This window comes from Bos taurus, chromosome 13 (genome assembly GCF_002263795.3).
Source record: "Bos taurus isolate L1 Dominette 01449 registration number 42190680 breed Hereford chromosome 13, ARS-UCD2.0, whole genome shotgun sequence".
Taxonomy (NCBI): domain Eukaryota; kingdom Metazoa; phylum Chordata; class Mammalia; order Artiodactyla; family Bovidae; genus Bos; species Bos taurus.
Window position 1 is genome coordinate 81,457,455 of NC_037340.1, and position 15,879 is coordinate 81,473,333.

Below are 15,879 nucleotides of genomic sequence, written 5' to 3' on the forward strand. Positions count from 1 at the left end.
CATCTCATCCTCTGTTATCGCCTTCTCCTCCTGCCTTCAATCTTTCCCAGCATCAGGGTTTTTCTTTCCAGAGTTGGCTCTTCCCATCAGGTGGCCAAAGTATTGGAGCTTCAGCATCAGTCCTTCCAAATAATATTCAGGGTTGACTTCCTTATTAGCATTAGTACCATTATCTACATAACTGTTTCCTTGGATAACTTTTTTTTCCCCCAGCTGCAGCCCGTGGGACGTGGGAGCTTTATTCCCTGACCAGGTATTGAACCCTCACCCCTGCAACTGGAAGTGCAGAGTCTTAACCGCTGGGCGCCAGAGAGGGCCCCCTCCTTGGATTACTTTTTTAAACTAAATACATGTATCGTCACCTTGAGAAAAATATATGTTAAATCTTGAGCTTATTTAATGTGCTAGTTTTATTTTCCTAATACATTTTGAATAACACATACGATTATTGAAGTAAAAATGTTTGAATAGGAGCCACTTAAATCTATCCCTTGCCACCAGTATATGGATGTAACTTACTTGGAAACTGTTCCCTTCATTATAGTGCTAATAAAATATTTTGTTAAAGAAAAAAAAGAGAGAAATGGATGAGGAAGGAGAATTAGGATGGATCTGCCAAGTGACATTGCCCAAGGTTTTCATTAAGTATTAGTGCTTGTGTTCCGGGAAGAACCCAGAAGGGAGATTTCTGTACAATGGAAAATAAACAGGAAAAGGTTTCAGAAATCCTGCTGGATTCTGGACAAGAGAAGAAACCGAACACCCACGGCATCTGTGTCCACCGCCTTCCTGGCACCGTGCACCAAGACGCACGGATGTGCCACTGGAATTGCTCAATTGGCGCTACCAGCTCTATTTTACACTCCCCCTCCCCCGACTTCTTGCTCGTCTTTGGCCACATTTAAAGCAGGCAAGAGGTCTAAACACGTGTGGCAGCTGAGGTTTGCTCGGCAGGAGGATCATGGAATAGCTCTCAGTGTCAGTCAGCGTGCCCACCTTGCTTCTTCGCTCGGCACCTTCACTCTACAGGGAAAACTCAGCGGTTTGCGTGTTCCCCTCACATGGCGCGCTGTGTGCTGCCCTGGTGGTGAACTGGTTGACGGCTGTGGTTCTCCACCAGGAGAGCGAGGTCTCAGGGCTGCTGCCACCGAGCATCTGCGGCTGGGGGAGGAAGGACAGAGCAGCCCGAGGCGGTCCACAGCGCCAGGGTGGGAGGAACCCGAGGACCCCCCTGTGTAGAAAGCAGACGACTCATGGAACACCACCGCCCTCTGTCCTGAAGCAGAGTAATTCCACAAAGGAAAATTCCACTTGTTCATTTCCTTTCTTTCCCACAAAACACATGCTTGCAACACAACAGACACTGCATTTTTCTCACGGGGTGAGTTACAAGTCTTCAGCTCAGTGGTGAGTTGAGTCAGCTTGAAGAAGAAACTCCATGCATCATTGAATACCGTGGCTGGCCCACCAGAAACCATTTCTCAAGTCATCCTGGCCCCAGGGACTCTCCAAATCTGGAGACTAGGACTTACCTTTTTCCAGAACAGTTTGCCCAGAGGCAGAGAGCTGGGGCCCCCTTTTTCCTTGGCTGTTTCAGTGGGTGTAGAATTCTTGGCGGCCCCCTGGGGCTCCTGGAGCGTAACGTTGGCTTTGTCTGACTTGAGGTTGGCTGAAGGGGCGGCTGACTTTTCCTCGCCCTATAAAAGTCACAAAAAATGTTAATCATCGCAGGATTTCAAAAGCGAAAGGGCTCTTCTTTACACATGTGGGCTGAGGTTATGCATGTTAAGTTTTCCTTTTACAACTTTCTATATTTTCCAAATATACTGTGTGGTTGTGGATTTGTGTTAAAATCTTGGGAAAAGTCCAGATACTTCTTTTGCAAAAATATATAGAAGCATTATGTATCATATTTATGTAAGGAACACATTAGGGCTCAAGGTGACAGAAAGGGGCACTTGGCTGTTAGAATGTTAGTTTGTGCTGAGGCCATGGGTCTTCTTTAGACTGTGGTCTCCGCAGAAAAGTGTTCTGAACGTGCATCTCCAACACACTCGTGTTTGTTAACATGATAAAGATGTACTGTCTTACTGATCCAAAATCTGCAATCAAAGATGGGTTCTAATACATCTGCTTTAGAAGAGAAGGGCTGACGATCTGCTCTCACTCTGCCTGAGAGGTCACTGCAGTCAGTGGCTCCCAACCTCGTGGGCCCCACGCACTGGTTCGTGGAAGACAATTTTCCCGTAGACCGGGGTTGAGGGAAGGGTTTCGGGATGGTTCCGGTGCGTTACATTTACTCTGCGCTTCATTTCTATTGTTATTATATTGTAATATATGATGAAATAATTATACAACTCGCTTGTTACTCACTCATAGGGTTTTGATATGAGTCTGCAAGTAACTGATCTGTTTGGGTCGCTGCACAGCCAGACCTCTCTGTTAAGGATCGTGGATATCTGCAGCTGCTCCGCTGGCTCAGCTCCCTGGCTCAGCCCCTCCTCAGGCCATTAGGCTCTCTCTCACAAGGAGCACCCCACCTGGACCCTCGCGGGCTCGGTTCACAGCAGGGCTCTAGCTTCCATGAGAGTCTCGTGCCGCTGCTGAGCTGAGAAGATGCAGAGCTCAGGCAGCTGTGCGTGCGACGGGAGCCGCTGTAAGTACAGGTGAAGCTTCACTCGCCCGCCGCCGCCCACCTCCTGTTGTGTGGCTCGGTTCTTAACAGGCCACGGACGGGTCCCAGCCCTCGGCCTGGCGGCTAGGGACCCCTGACTACGGGGATCTGCAGTCTACAGAGATCTAAAGATCTAACATCTCTAGACTTTGCGTGAGGCACTCGGGACAGAGGTTTGGGTCTGACGAGCCATCCACAAGCCCCACGTCTCCACTTGTAGACGCAGCCTCCTCGTCTAAAGTAGATGCGGGTGAGTGGACGGACACTGGCACGAAGCACACACGCCGCTCGCTCAGGCTGGGCCCCCTGCCTCCTCGTCTCCCCAGCCCTCCTCCTCCTCCCCGCACTCTGAGCAGCCAGGCCGAGCAGCGCGGGGCCATCGATCCTCCTCGGCGACTGCGCTGCTCCTCCCAGGCTCTCGCCGGGCAGGGGAGGAGCTGGGAGACCTGCAGTCTCTCTGGGTCTCTACACAAGTGAGCGCCGTGTGGAAAATTCTAACACTGGGCTCGTCTGGCCTAACCTCGTCATCTTACGTGTCTCCATTTTAACGATCCTTGGTCCAGGGACTCGTGACACAGCCCTTTAAATCCCCAGGGATGTCGGATCTTTGACTACATTTTCTGATTAAAAGGGGAAAAAAGTCTGAGAGTGAAAACGGTGTGGAAACACTCAAACCTTTCAGAGTATTTCTGATGTTGGAAAGAGTCTTAGAGGCCGTCTAGCCCCATGCCTGAATTTTCACGAAGGGGGACACTGAGGTCTGTGACCCGCCGACACTAGCCAGGGGCACAGCCTGGCCTCAGACCCGGACTCTCCTCTCCGACCTGGCGCTCTCCCTACACTGCACATTACCTCTCTGAAGGAAGCTCACGGATCACTGAACTTTACTGTCTGATGCAAGACACAGTATCTTCTGTGCTGACTTTTTTGATACTAAAAGGGAATCATTTACGGAGCAGATTCTACATTTGAATCAGGAGCTAAAGGGCCAATGTATAGAAATGACTTCTGTGACAGGTGATCCTGGAATAATCCCAGTTCCATTTAAAAACGTATAAAACCGCATAATGCTGGGGTTTAAAATAACCTCTGCCTTGTATCAACAGCGCGATCAAACTGGTTGGGCTCAGACGGTTCTGCATTTATGCATGTTCCTAACGGTCTGGGACACTTGGTGCTGTTTTAACTCTAAATGGCAATTAAATTAAAGAGGACTGGTTGAAGGGGAAGTGCCCTCCACCAACTAGCTTGCTGTCTTTTTCAGAAAATAGGAGGGAGGTATGATGATGTATGCATTTACTTGTGAAAAATGCGATCAACTGCCTTCCATGACCTGTGACGGATACTGAGTGCTGGGGTGACGCGTTCTCATGAAGAGACAGAGACACCAAACAAATAATTCCACAGGCAAACGCAAAATTTCAGCTATGATAAGTGCTCCAGGGTAGAGCGGAGGATTTGGTGCTAAGAAAAAGGAGGGGGTGCTAAACTAGATCTACCATGACAGTCAGGAAGGCTTGACAGAGGAAGGAGACTGTGCTGTGATCTGAAGGGCAACTAGAAGTTAACTGGGGGAGAGGGGAAGAGGCCCCTGGCCCAGGGAATGGCGTATGCCCAGAGCCCTCAGCAAGCGCCAGAGGCCAGGACAGAAGCAGGAACAGCAGGAGTGGCCGGGCGCGGTCCCCAACATCAGCTTCACTTCTGCTCTCCCAGGAAAATCCCCATTTGCTCAAGGGGTCCGTTTTAGACCAGGAATCTGGGCTGGGGGCGGGGCTGACCTCACTCCCATCTCTTAGCAAGCACTGTTGCTGGCTTAAGTAAGTCATCGGTCCTGCTCACGTCATTACAGGAAATGCTCCATTACTCACTGGGTCCCACACTGTTTTCATTTAAATTCTGCTGCTTTGCTTCCTCTCCTGAGAGGCTGTGTCACCAGCTCAGGGCTGTCCCTTCACAGGTGCTCAGCCCGCTCAGTCAAAGCTGCATGGGAGTTACAAGAAGAAGCTTGGTTCTGGAGTTCTAGCCTTCTACCAGGGCAGGTCCAGTTGTTAAGCCCACAAGACACCTCTGGTTTGGCTGGTTTTGCCTCCTCCCCTCAGCCTCCTGTCTCCCTCAGCCCCTTGAAGAGGGGACTATGGTCCTAGGGAACTGGGCAAAGAGATGTCTAACTTTTAACTCTGATGTAACAGCGATAGAAGGCACCAGTGCCCAGCACCACTGTAAGCCACTGAATGTTGTAACAACGGTCTGATGAGGACGGAATGAATGACTGTGTCCACACTAGTGGTAAAGAATCCGCTTGCTGATGTGGGAGACACAGGAGACGCAGGTTCGATCCCTGAGTCAGGAAGATCCCCTGGAAAAGGAAATGGCAACCCACTCCAATATTCTTGCCTGGGAAATTCCATGGACAGAGGAGGCTGGGGGGCTACAGTCCATAGGGCTGCAACAGCTGGGCGTGACTAAGCAATGAGCATGCATGCATGCATTACAGTTAGGGAAGTTTTGGTCCGGGCTGGTTAAACAAGGTGCTTGCGATTCCACTGATAAGGGGACAGAGTTGACTTCTGAATCCAGGGTGGGTGATACTCAAACCTGGACATTCAGTCCCGTGTCTCCTGCATTGTAGACAGGTTCTTTACCACTGAGCCACCAGGGAAGCTCATAAGAGGTGCATAGAAATATAACTAATGTATTGATGCAATTGTTGACTATGCGTCTCTCTGGGCAGAATGAGCTCTGTGAAGGTACGAGCTGTTATGTCTTTGTCATCATTACATCCCTATATCCCATTAGATCCTGTGTGTGGCTCAAAACGGGTATTAAATAAATACCAAATTAATTGATGATGGAGACCACAGGGAGAGACCCACGCAGGATGCTGCCGTGTCGTGTTTCTGCCCATCCACCCCCTCGTGCAAGGCTGTGGAGTCACAGATTGCCATGAGTCGTCCTCTCCCTGCCCACACACCTCCTTGCTTCCCAGAGAAGCGTTCCAAATGGTGTTCTGCCAGCATCAACTGAATTCATACTCTTTGTTTGTGTTATGGTGGAGACTACGCAAGTTCTATCCATGTTTTTTGGAGAAAATCTCCTGAGTAGGGTTGCCAGATTTAGCAAATAACAGTGAGACCACAGGATGTCCTGTTAAATCTGAATTTCAGATCAACAAAGGACATTTTTTTTGCCTAAGGATGTCCCAAATATTGCCTGGGACATACTTATTTTTATACTAAAAAATTAGTTGCCGTTTATATGAAACTGAGTTGAACTGGGTACCTGTTATTTATCTGACAAACCTACCTGTGAAAGTCTAGTGTATTAGAATTGGAGGTTGCGTATCAGAGGATCTTACCTTCCTCCGCAGTAAGTTTTCATCTTCTTTTCACATTTGGGTGTGGAAGAGGGGAAGTGTTAGTAAGATGTAAACACTGTACCAAGAACCAAAAAACAATGAATGTGTGGCAGAAGCTTATGAATCCCGTGAGGTAGCTGCTGATATTTTACTGTCTAACCCACAGAGGAGGCACTGAGCAAACCAGAGTGGGGAAGGGAGCGTTTCTGGGTGTAGCAAAGACACTCTAAATCCACATCCTTTGCGTTCAATGTCTGCAGGATGTGTGACAACATTTTATGCTGAAGCATCATGTGTGGTTAAGCCAAGAGAAAAAAGATTCAGATTCAGCAAAGAAATGCTGACCTCCTTATTATTTATAACAATAAACGTATTCCATTGATTAACTCCAGGATTCTCCATTCTTTTACACTAAGAAAATCCTTTTTATAAGAAGGAAAATTGATCTATAAAGAAACGAACCTAGGAGTTAACCAGGATCGGTAGCCCTTATATTCTTTTAGAGCAAAACTAGAAGACAATGTTTTATCCTTGAATTTGCTTGGATGAGGTCTCCTTTTCGGTCCTGGGTCACAACGAACTCAAGGAGGAGGAATATCACACCTCCCAGAATCAGGCACCAAGGTTCACTGATAGACTCTGGCTGGTCTGTTTTAATGGCCCTTTTTTCCTATCTTTTTGGACGACCGAACAATCAATTGAAGAAAAGATGAACACTTTCCGAGGCAGGAAGGTAAAAGCCAACGAGGCCCACCAAACTGCTGTATAAATGAGAGTAAAGAATGTCTGGGACTTGTCCCCTTAAATGATGTAAAACAAGAGACTGAATATGACTCAAGGCAAAACCTTTGGTCTGCTATACAGAACCCCAGGAAGGGTCACTTCCACATCACCCAGGAGTCCCAGAGTCCTCTCCTTTCCCCACAGGCACCTGAGGGGCAGGAAGCGAGACCAAGGTTTGGGGAAGCCCTGGGAATACGGAACTTGGGTGGTCCACTTGTGGGAGGGGAAGAGACTCTGGAACTTAGCATGAAATGAATGTCATGAGACATGCAGATCTGCCGGTGGTGGGCGGTCATACGCGTCGTAAACTTCCAAAGCTCCCTGCTCACAGGAGCTCCCTGTTCGGGAATTCTGCTAGACTCCTTTGCCCCAGTCTCTGACCCCTTCCACCAGCAGTTACCAAATCGTCTACTGCATCCGGTAGAACCGCCTTTTAATTTCCCCTCCCCCACTGCAGAATCTCTCATCCGCCCCTTCTCTCTTTGCAGAACAAAATAACTCTGTAGGGAAATCAAAGGGTGGCTCCATAATAGTTTGTTTATGCAAATATAGATTCAGCCAGGAGAGCTTTCTGTGGAGCTTTGATTTGCATACACAGTCCAGGGACTCTCATACCCAGCTGGGGATGTTTTTAAAATAAGTTCATTCAACTTAGTGGAGAATGGTGGACATTTCGAGCACCTTTAGAAGCATGCTGGCCCAAGTCAGGGGTCCTTTTAATTGATGATGGTTTTAGACAAATACTGGCTATTTCTTAGACACGAGAAGAATAAAATCTCTGAAACTGACTTCTCTGTTGTCTTTGCTTGTCAAGAACGTGGAGGCAGAGTTTGTTCCGCCTTCATTCATTGTTTTGCGGTGCCTGGGCTTCCGTTTGGGTTCAGTATAAGTTTAGTTAATACAGGGAAGAGATGGAGCAGAGCACAAGGCGATAAAATCTTGAGGTTAGAAAAGTGTTTCCCAAAGTGCAGAAAGCAGACCATTGGTGGGATGAGAGATGGCTTTGGGTTGAGCCAAGATACGATATTAAATAATATTAATACCGTGAAAATACTCATCCTTTTTCAATTCTCATCTTTGTAAGACAATTCAGAAGGAAATCTCAGTCTGGTTTTGGTAGAGAAATCTTTAACATTTCTCTACCGTTGGCTAAGTGCCTTTCCATAAAGCTAGAAAGGCCAACAGTTCAGAGCTTAACATGAGCCAGGTAGCTAGAAGGTAATATCTTTTTTATTGCTTATATAATGGTACCTTCTTCTTATGAAAAGTGATTCTGCTTTACAAGTGTGATGTAATGTCAAGTTTCTTTTCAAGATAACCTTAAATAAGGAGTAAGTCAATTTCAATATAGAAATATTTAATAAATATGAAAGTCTTTCAGTCGTGTCTGACTCTTTGCAACCCCATAGACTATATGTCCATGGAATTCTCCAGGCTAGAACACTGGAGTGGGTAGCCATTCCCTTCTTCAGGGGATCTTCCCAACCCAAGGATCAAACCCAGGTCTCCCACATTGCAGGTGGATTCTTTACCAGCTGAGCCACCAGGGAAGCCCCAAGTAAATAGTGATATATCTCAAAAATGATGGAGCAGGTACGCAAACATTCAACATTTGGGAAACACTGGGTTAGAAGAATCTTAGAACCCTGGTCCACACTAGTAATCTGAGACATTTAAAACTATGAGGACTTAAAAAAAATCACTGAAAATTGTCTCACATAATATTTAATTTCCCTCTAATGAGACCCACCACCCAAGGCTCTTTCTTCACTGAAGAGGAGCTGGGTGGACACAGGATGTGCAGGTAAGCCACAGAATGAAGACCAGGGTTCTGTTTTTTTCCCTCCTAGTTTAACGAGATACAGACCTTATGCCTAAAGAATTTTCTGAAGGCGAGTCCTAGCCTGGGGCTATGCAGGTGCTTTTTCTTGGCGCCTTTAGCCTGGACCTCGGATGTCTTCTGCCCGGCTTGTCCATCAGAGACACTTTCTCCCTTAGACGCCTTTCGGGCAACAGCAGTCACAGCTCAGAACTTTGTTTTTAAACAAAATCCATTTTTCTCTTTTGTTTTAAAGTGCGGTACTCCTGGTTGTCAATTATCTACTGATACATCACCCTCATCTTCCAATCACAAGGAATCATGTGAACACTCTGTCAAACTCTCAGACATGGTTAAAGAGCATTGTCACTGTCTATTTTTGTTACACGTTGATTTTCAACACGGTAACCTATTTAAATGACCCAGATTAGCACAACTCTATCTGCTAAAGACAATGACAAGATTTTTAAGCTTTGTCTATAGGTCATGAAATAACCAGGTGAAAAAACTTTAAAAATGAAGAAGAGAATGCAGTCCCTACTGGATGGCTTTAAATATCTACATGCTATTGTCATGTGAAAAAAAAAATATATATATATATCCCTGAAGGTAAGCAACTTATTTTTGCATCCTGGACTCAAGGCAAACCCTGCCACTGAGTGGCCTTCATTCTCAAACTGATCTCCCCTTTTTTGGTATTAGAAACCTCAGGGGAACAGTATTATCCACAAAGATTCAACTGACTTCTAGATGGGCAGATCTCCTAGGCAAAAGATGTTTCTAGAATGAGCCAGTCCTCTGAGCCAAAATGAGACAAAATTGGGACTAAAATAGCCCAGCTACAATTATTCAGAATTGCTGACTCAAGTCACAAATGCTGGGGGATTTTGAGTGTGCTAAAAATTGCCCAGGGCCAAATGAGAAGATGGACAAAGGTTTCAAAGGCATAAATCTAAGAACTTCAGTAGAAAACATGTCCAGGAGGCAAGCGTGAGAATCAGGTTGGAAAGTCTGTTTGTGGGTGTCACAAGCAACCTACATTCACAAAACCCTCTTTTGAGATCCATTTGCCTCAGTAATGAACCCAGCCCTCTCTGGGCAGAAGCATGAGATTTTTATCTCTAGGTACTTTCTGCTGGGACCACATTCTAGGTGAGGCAGGAGCAGCTGATGAGAGGGAGGGCCCCAGGTCACTCAGAAAGCCACATGTCACACCCACACACCTTACTGTTTCAAACAATGCAAGATGCAGAACCCAAAGAGAAACCCGTGGACCCAACCATTCACTGAACTTGACCCTAGCAGCCTTGTAGCAAATAAATAACTTTATAGGAAAATGCACGTAGATGCCTCAGATACATCTTTTTTTTTCCAATGGAAAAGAAAATTCTAGAGGAACCAATCAATACAAGGCAAATGTAATCCTGGTGTTCAATCTGTCCTGCAGGGATTAGGGAAATAGGGATCACCTACATTTGAATAGAACTCCCTGGGTTTAGCAGGCATGGTCACACATTCACTCCTGGGGGTGGGGAGATAGAAGTTTTATTGCCTCGGCTTTACTGATGTGGAAATTTGGGTTCAGACAGGTTAGGATCACACAGCCTTCAAGTAGCAGGACTGTGGCTTGAACACAGGTCTTCTGAGACAAATTCTAGGATCTTTTTCATAGCTCAGCCCCTTCAAATATGGGAAGCAGATGGACCAAGTTGGCCAAGCCGTTTGTTTGGTCCCAGTGGCTTTCAAAGCACTTTCAGTCACCAAAAGGAGGACAAAAGACACCTCTCTGTCACCAGGGTCAGTTATCCTCGTGATTCCCGGGAAATTCAAACCATGTGTCCTACTGAAGAAAACCGGCTCTGTCCAGTGTAAAGGGAAAACATCTCTAGAAGGTCGCCGTTGCAGACAAAATGTACTTTGAGAGGAACCAGCTGAATTTCTAGGATGACAGTGAAAAAGGGCACGCTCTCCAGGGCATCCTAACCCCTCCATTTGGCAAATGTCAACTCGTGGCTGTTTCGTGCCACCAAGCAATTGCCATGGCAGTAGAGATTATTTTTTTTTCAAATGACATGAAAAACCAAGCAGGACATAGTTTTTGAAAACCAAAAGCCCAGAGGCTTACATCTGCTTTAAATTGAGTCCCACCGCTTTCTCACTTCCAGCGGCTTTTACTCTATTCCCTGGGTCTCTCCACACACGACGAAAAAGTCTAAGATGCTATATAATTATTAGTAGTCTGTTCTAATTCTGTGCAAGAAACTGGTTTTTGTGACATTATTTAGCCACAATTGGCACATATTTCAAGTTTTCCACCAAAATTTTCATTCAAATACCATTAACATAAATGGAACATTTTAAGGACGACCTAACGGCAGTATTAAATTGCTAAATATGTATATATGTATCTACACACACACACAAAATTCAAAAAACAAAGAGGACAGAAACCCAAATCCAGTTCCACACACAAACCCAAATATAAACACACTTCAGGCTACCTACCGTGTCTTCTGGATCTTTTTTAGTTTCGGCTTTGTGAGGTGAAACCTTAAAAGTTTGAAAAAAACAGATGTTACAAACCACAGCTCTTTAGGGTGATTTTATTTATTTATTTTCTCTCTCTCTCTCTCTTTCCTTTCTTTTTTTGGCCTTGCTGCAGAATCATAGTTCCCCAACCAGGTACTGAACCCAGGGGCCCACAGTGAAAGCATCAAGTCCTAAACGCTGGGCCCCCAGGGAAGTCCTTATTTCATATTTTTCTTTAACACAGTCCAGTTTACTCTACAGGTAAGGAATATAATAAGAAATCCTGTTAATGCCTAGGTATAGAAAAGTTAATGAAGTTAATATTTTATAGTGAAATGCATCAGATCTTATACATTCACCCAGAGCTTGACTGCATTCAAGTGTGTCTCCTGGAAGGCCAGACTTTCCAGCAAGGCTCCCACTGATCCAAACAAACATACAGCCCTTTGGTGTTTGTCGCACACTCTGTTGATTTTTTTCTGTTTTATCTTTCAAAGCTGGTCTTTGTCTTTGGAAATAGCCCAAATGCTTGAAGCTCTCTGTTGAATTATGCATGCACTCACTCAGCCCTTTGCTGAGTGTCTGGCACGTGCCAAGCTGTGGGTCCTGAAGAGTCAGAGATGAGCAAGCAATGGAAGACGTGGGTCTCTGCCTCAACCCGATGAGAGCTTTAGACGGAACAAGATAGAAAGTGACTCCTACAGTTCGATTTGCCATTTGAGTGGCAAAAACGCTTTGACAGGTCAGCAACTCAGGGAAGTTTTTTCCAATTATTTTTATAGTCAATGACCATAAGACACCAACTGCGGTAGAGTTCCATGACCACATGGCTCACGTGTACTGAAAGCAAAAGGAGAGGGGCAGCCGAGGATGAGATGGCTAAATAGCATCACTGACTCCACGGAGGTGAATCTGAGCAAACCCCAGGAGACAGTGAAGGACAGGGAGCCTGGCACCCTGCAGTCCATGGGGCCGCATGTAAGTTGGACACGACTTCGCCGCTGAACAACAGCGTGGCTATGGTTTGGTCACCTGCCATGCTTCTCACAGTTGCCAGCAGTGAAGGCTCCTTTGCTGAAAGTCAACTCCCTTACGAAACACCTTTCCCTGTTCTCCAGGGTCCGGCTACACCAAGATGACACCCCGTTTAGAGCAGTGTCATTCAAGCCCGTCATTCTTAGAGCTAGCAAAACTTTCTCAAATAAGACTTAGGAATAGAGTAGAAAAGGAGTTGAAATTACTTACCAGGGTTTTAAAGAAGCTCATGATGGAACTGTTCTCTGCCTGGGCGTCCTCCTTTGCAATCTCCAGTTGCTCAGGGTCCCCGGGGACAGAGCAGCTCACAGTTGGGACTTCCTGTCCAGCCTTTCCCTTGCCGTCAACTAAGTCCTAGGATCGAGACAGAGTTTTCACGGTTGCAACTTGTTGAATGTGGACTCTCAAAGCAATATTTTTGCTTCCCGCCTCTTTCTCCCTTACCCACTAATTCCAGCCATACTTCTTCTGCCCACGGGGATGCAGAACAATCAGGGGCTTATGAGAGTCACTCTTTCCTTCCCCGCCCCCTCTTCCAACAGAATCAGCATCTGCAGTCAGTCGGAGGGACACTGTCCGGAGCCAGAGGCGAGCAAACACGGCAGGGCGCGTCCCAAACAAAACCCCTTTTCTCCCAGCTCTGCAGAAAGGCTGTGCAGGACGCCAGTGCCCTGTGCTCCCCCGGTCTGATTGTGGGAGATCCTTCTATGCGGTTTCCCACCGTCCCCATGGTGGTGGATTGTATCAACTAAGAAACGCACTGATGTTTTAGAATCATAATTCCGACTTCAGGATCTGGGAGTTTGTTGGTGAAAAGCTGGGGCACAGGGATGGACGTCCTCTTCTAACCCACCCAGGATGGCAGGATGCTTGCCAAAGCGGCCTTTTTTGTTTTCTTCACTCCCACGACCTTGGGCCAAGCCAGGTTACTTCCAACCCATGCATTCTGCAGGCTTGGGCTCAAGTTTCATCCTTCGCTGAAGTCTCTCTGGGTCACAGCACCCACAGGACCTGTTCCCTTCTTTGGGTTTCTAGATCACCTCCCCATGCCGAATCACTTGGCATAGAGGTTAGCCTAGTGCCAAGGACCAAGCCAGAAGAGTCTGCATCAGAAATGGGGCTTTCTTTGGAACTTCCCTGGTGGCCCAGTGGTTAAGACTCAGCACTTCCAACACAGGGGGCGTGGGTTCGATTCCCGGTTGGGGAACTAAGATCCCACATGCTGCATGGCATGGCCAAAGAAAGAATGGGGCTGCTTTTTTTTGAACAGCTATGAAAATATATAAACACATTTTGGTGAATATTTTAAAAGGTAATAATAATGTGTGTATTCCACAGAGTTTTCCTCAGTTCCAGAGCTCTCTCTAAATGGAGCAGAGCTTTTTGTGAAATGCCTCTGAAAGAGCTGGAACTTCATAAAACCCAACTCAGATCAGAGCCACAGCTCTAAGTTCTCAGCTTTTCTAGTTCATCCCAGGCAGAAGGAGTTTTACCTGGGGAGAGATGTCCCTTTAAACAGGTTCTAATATAACTTCTTGTTCATGCTGTGTGCTGTGCTCTGCTAAGTCCCTTCAGTCGTGTCCGACTCTTTGAGACCCCACGGACTGTAGCCCGCCAGGCTCCTCTGTCCATGGAATTCTCCAGGCAAAAATGCTAGAGTGGGTTGCCATGCCCTCCTCCAGGGGATCTTCCTGACCAGGGATTGAACCTGGGTCTCTTACATCTCCTGCATTGGCAGGGGGGTTATTTACCATTAGTGCCACCTGGGAAGCCCTTTCCTGTTCATATTCGAAGTCTAATATGAGTTGAATTTTTTGATAATTTCAAGGTGTAATTCGGATCCAGGTTGTGAAGTAGGTTGATAAAGAGGATGGTTGAAAATTTTGTGTCTAGCGGATGAGTGGCTTCGCAGATGCTAGTGGTGAGGAACCCACCTGCCAATGCAGGAGATGTGGGTTCAATCCCTGGGTCAGGAAGATCCCCTGGAAAAGGTAATGGCAACCCACTCCAGTATTCGTGCCTCGGAAAACCCATGGACAGGGAGCCTGGCGAGCTACAGTCCATGGGGTCTCAAAGAGGCGAACACGACTGAAGCACCGTGGCGCTTAGCGTGTGGTGCGCCCGTGTGGGCGATGATCTGATTTTAGGTGGTGCATACACATGGACACATACAGATGCATGAAGTTATTCTTTAGGAGTGTTTGTTTGGAAAGATACTTCTTTGGTACAATGAACAGTTTTGCTTGGGTACAGTTGAGTAGAAAAACTTTAGATGAAATATTAAATCAAAAAAGTTACATAAATCATCAAACAGGTGTGTGTAAGATGAGCCAGCATGGATGTGATACCAGCACTAAATCTAATGAAGTGCCCCACCAGGGCTGCTGGAGCTGATCCTTGGAGAGAGCTGCTTATTTCCACCTACTCACTCATTCACCTTCGTTCAGTAACGTGGTGGGGGAATCCTGAGCACTTGCAAACTGTAGAGCAGCCCCACGGTGTGAGTGCCGCCTGGAGCCAGCCTGCCCAGGCTCTGCCCTCTTCTCCGTTCACACCCCTGCCTTTTCGTGTTCCCTGATGTCTGTGTCTAGAGTGTTCATGGGCCGAAAGAGCAGCACCTGCCTCTGAGGGTCGCTGGGGTGTCAGTGGGATGGTCCGTCCAAAGGGTTTAGCGCGTCTGTAGCACACAGTGTCGTTTTGCTGTTTAGTTGCCAAGTCGTGTCTGACTCTTCGTGACCCCACGGACGCAACCCGCCAGGCTCCCCTGTCCTCCACTATTGCTCAAACGCATGTCCATCGAGTCGGTGATGCCATCCAACCATCTCATCCTCTGTCGTCCCCTTCTCCTCCTGCCCTCAATCTTTCCCAGCATCAGGGTTTTCTCAAATAAGTCAATTCTTGGCATCAGGTGGCCAAAGTATTGGAGTGTCAGCTTCAACATCAGTCTTCCTGATGAACACTCAGGACTGATTTCCTTTAGGATGGACTGGCTGGATCTCCCTGCAGTCCAAGGGGCTCTCAAGAATGTTCTCCAAAACCACAGTTTGAAAGCATCAAGCACACAGCAAACAGTCAATAAACACTGTTGCTGTTGTCATCACTGTTAGGTTACTGAGCCTCATCTTGAGCCTGGTGAGACTGACAAAGTTGAACCAGAGACGTTCCTGTCTCGAAGTGCTTCCAGTCTCACTGTGGATAAAGGCTGGCAAAGAAGAAGAACTTGGGTACAAGGAAACACGAGTCCCACGAACCCACTTAGCTGCCGTGCAGAATCCGCTGGGCAGCATTTTACACCAGCGTTAACACCCAGACACTCCCTGAACCAATCTGATCGAATGTCTGGAGGTGAGGCTCAGGCATCATCATTCTTAGAGCCTCTGGGTGATTCCAGTGTGTGTCAAGGATGAGAATAGCTGAGCTAGAGGGACGAGGAAGGGTTGAAGATGGAGCAGCATCTGCCCTCGGCCCTGGAGCCTGAGCTGCGGGTGGACACGTGGGGTGGGGAGGGCTGGGGTGGAGAGGAGTTTCAGACGGCAGGAAGGACATGAAAGGAAAGGATGAGGTGGGAACCCAGGTGGGAAGGGCTTCAGGGGCAGGTTATTCAGTTCAACTGAGATCCAGGGGGCAAGACAGGCTTCCCAGGCAGCTCAGTGGTAAAGAACCCGCCTGCAATGCAGGAGACCC

At 47.0% G+C, this 15,879-nt stretch overlaps 1 protein-coding gene across 16 annotated transcripts in view; it reads right to left on the bottom strand.

Moving 5' to 3' along the window:
- The window catches only part of BCAS1 (brain enriched myelin associated protein 1), a 99,692-nt gene that overhangs the window by 32,545 nt on the left and 51,268 nt on the right, over positions 1 to 15,879 (bottom strand). For 10 of the 16 annotated variants that reach the window (XM_059892446.1, XM_059892441.1, XM_059892439.1 and 7 more), the window contains 4 exons: positions 12,406 to 12,549; positions 11,137 to 11,181; positions 8,680 to 8,814; positions 1,533 to 1,697 (listed from right to left, as the gene is read on the bottom strand). In XM_059892446.1, the coding sequence (XP_059748429.1) occupies positions 1,533 to 1,697; positions 8,680 to 8,814; positions 11,137 to 11,181; positions 12,406 to 12,549 (489 nt within the window). The remainder of the gene's footprint in view (positions 1 to 1,532; positions 1,698 to 8,679; positions 8,815 to 11,136; positions 11,182 to 12,405; positions 12,550 to 15,879) is intronic. The other 6 variants (XM_059892442.1, XM_059892444.1, XM_059892445.1 and 3 more) reach the window with 1 other exon arrangement.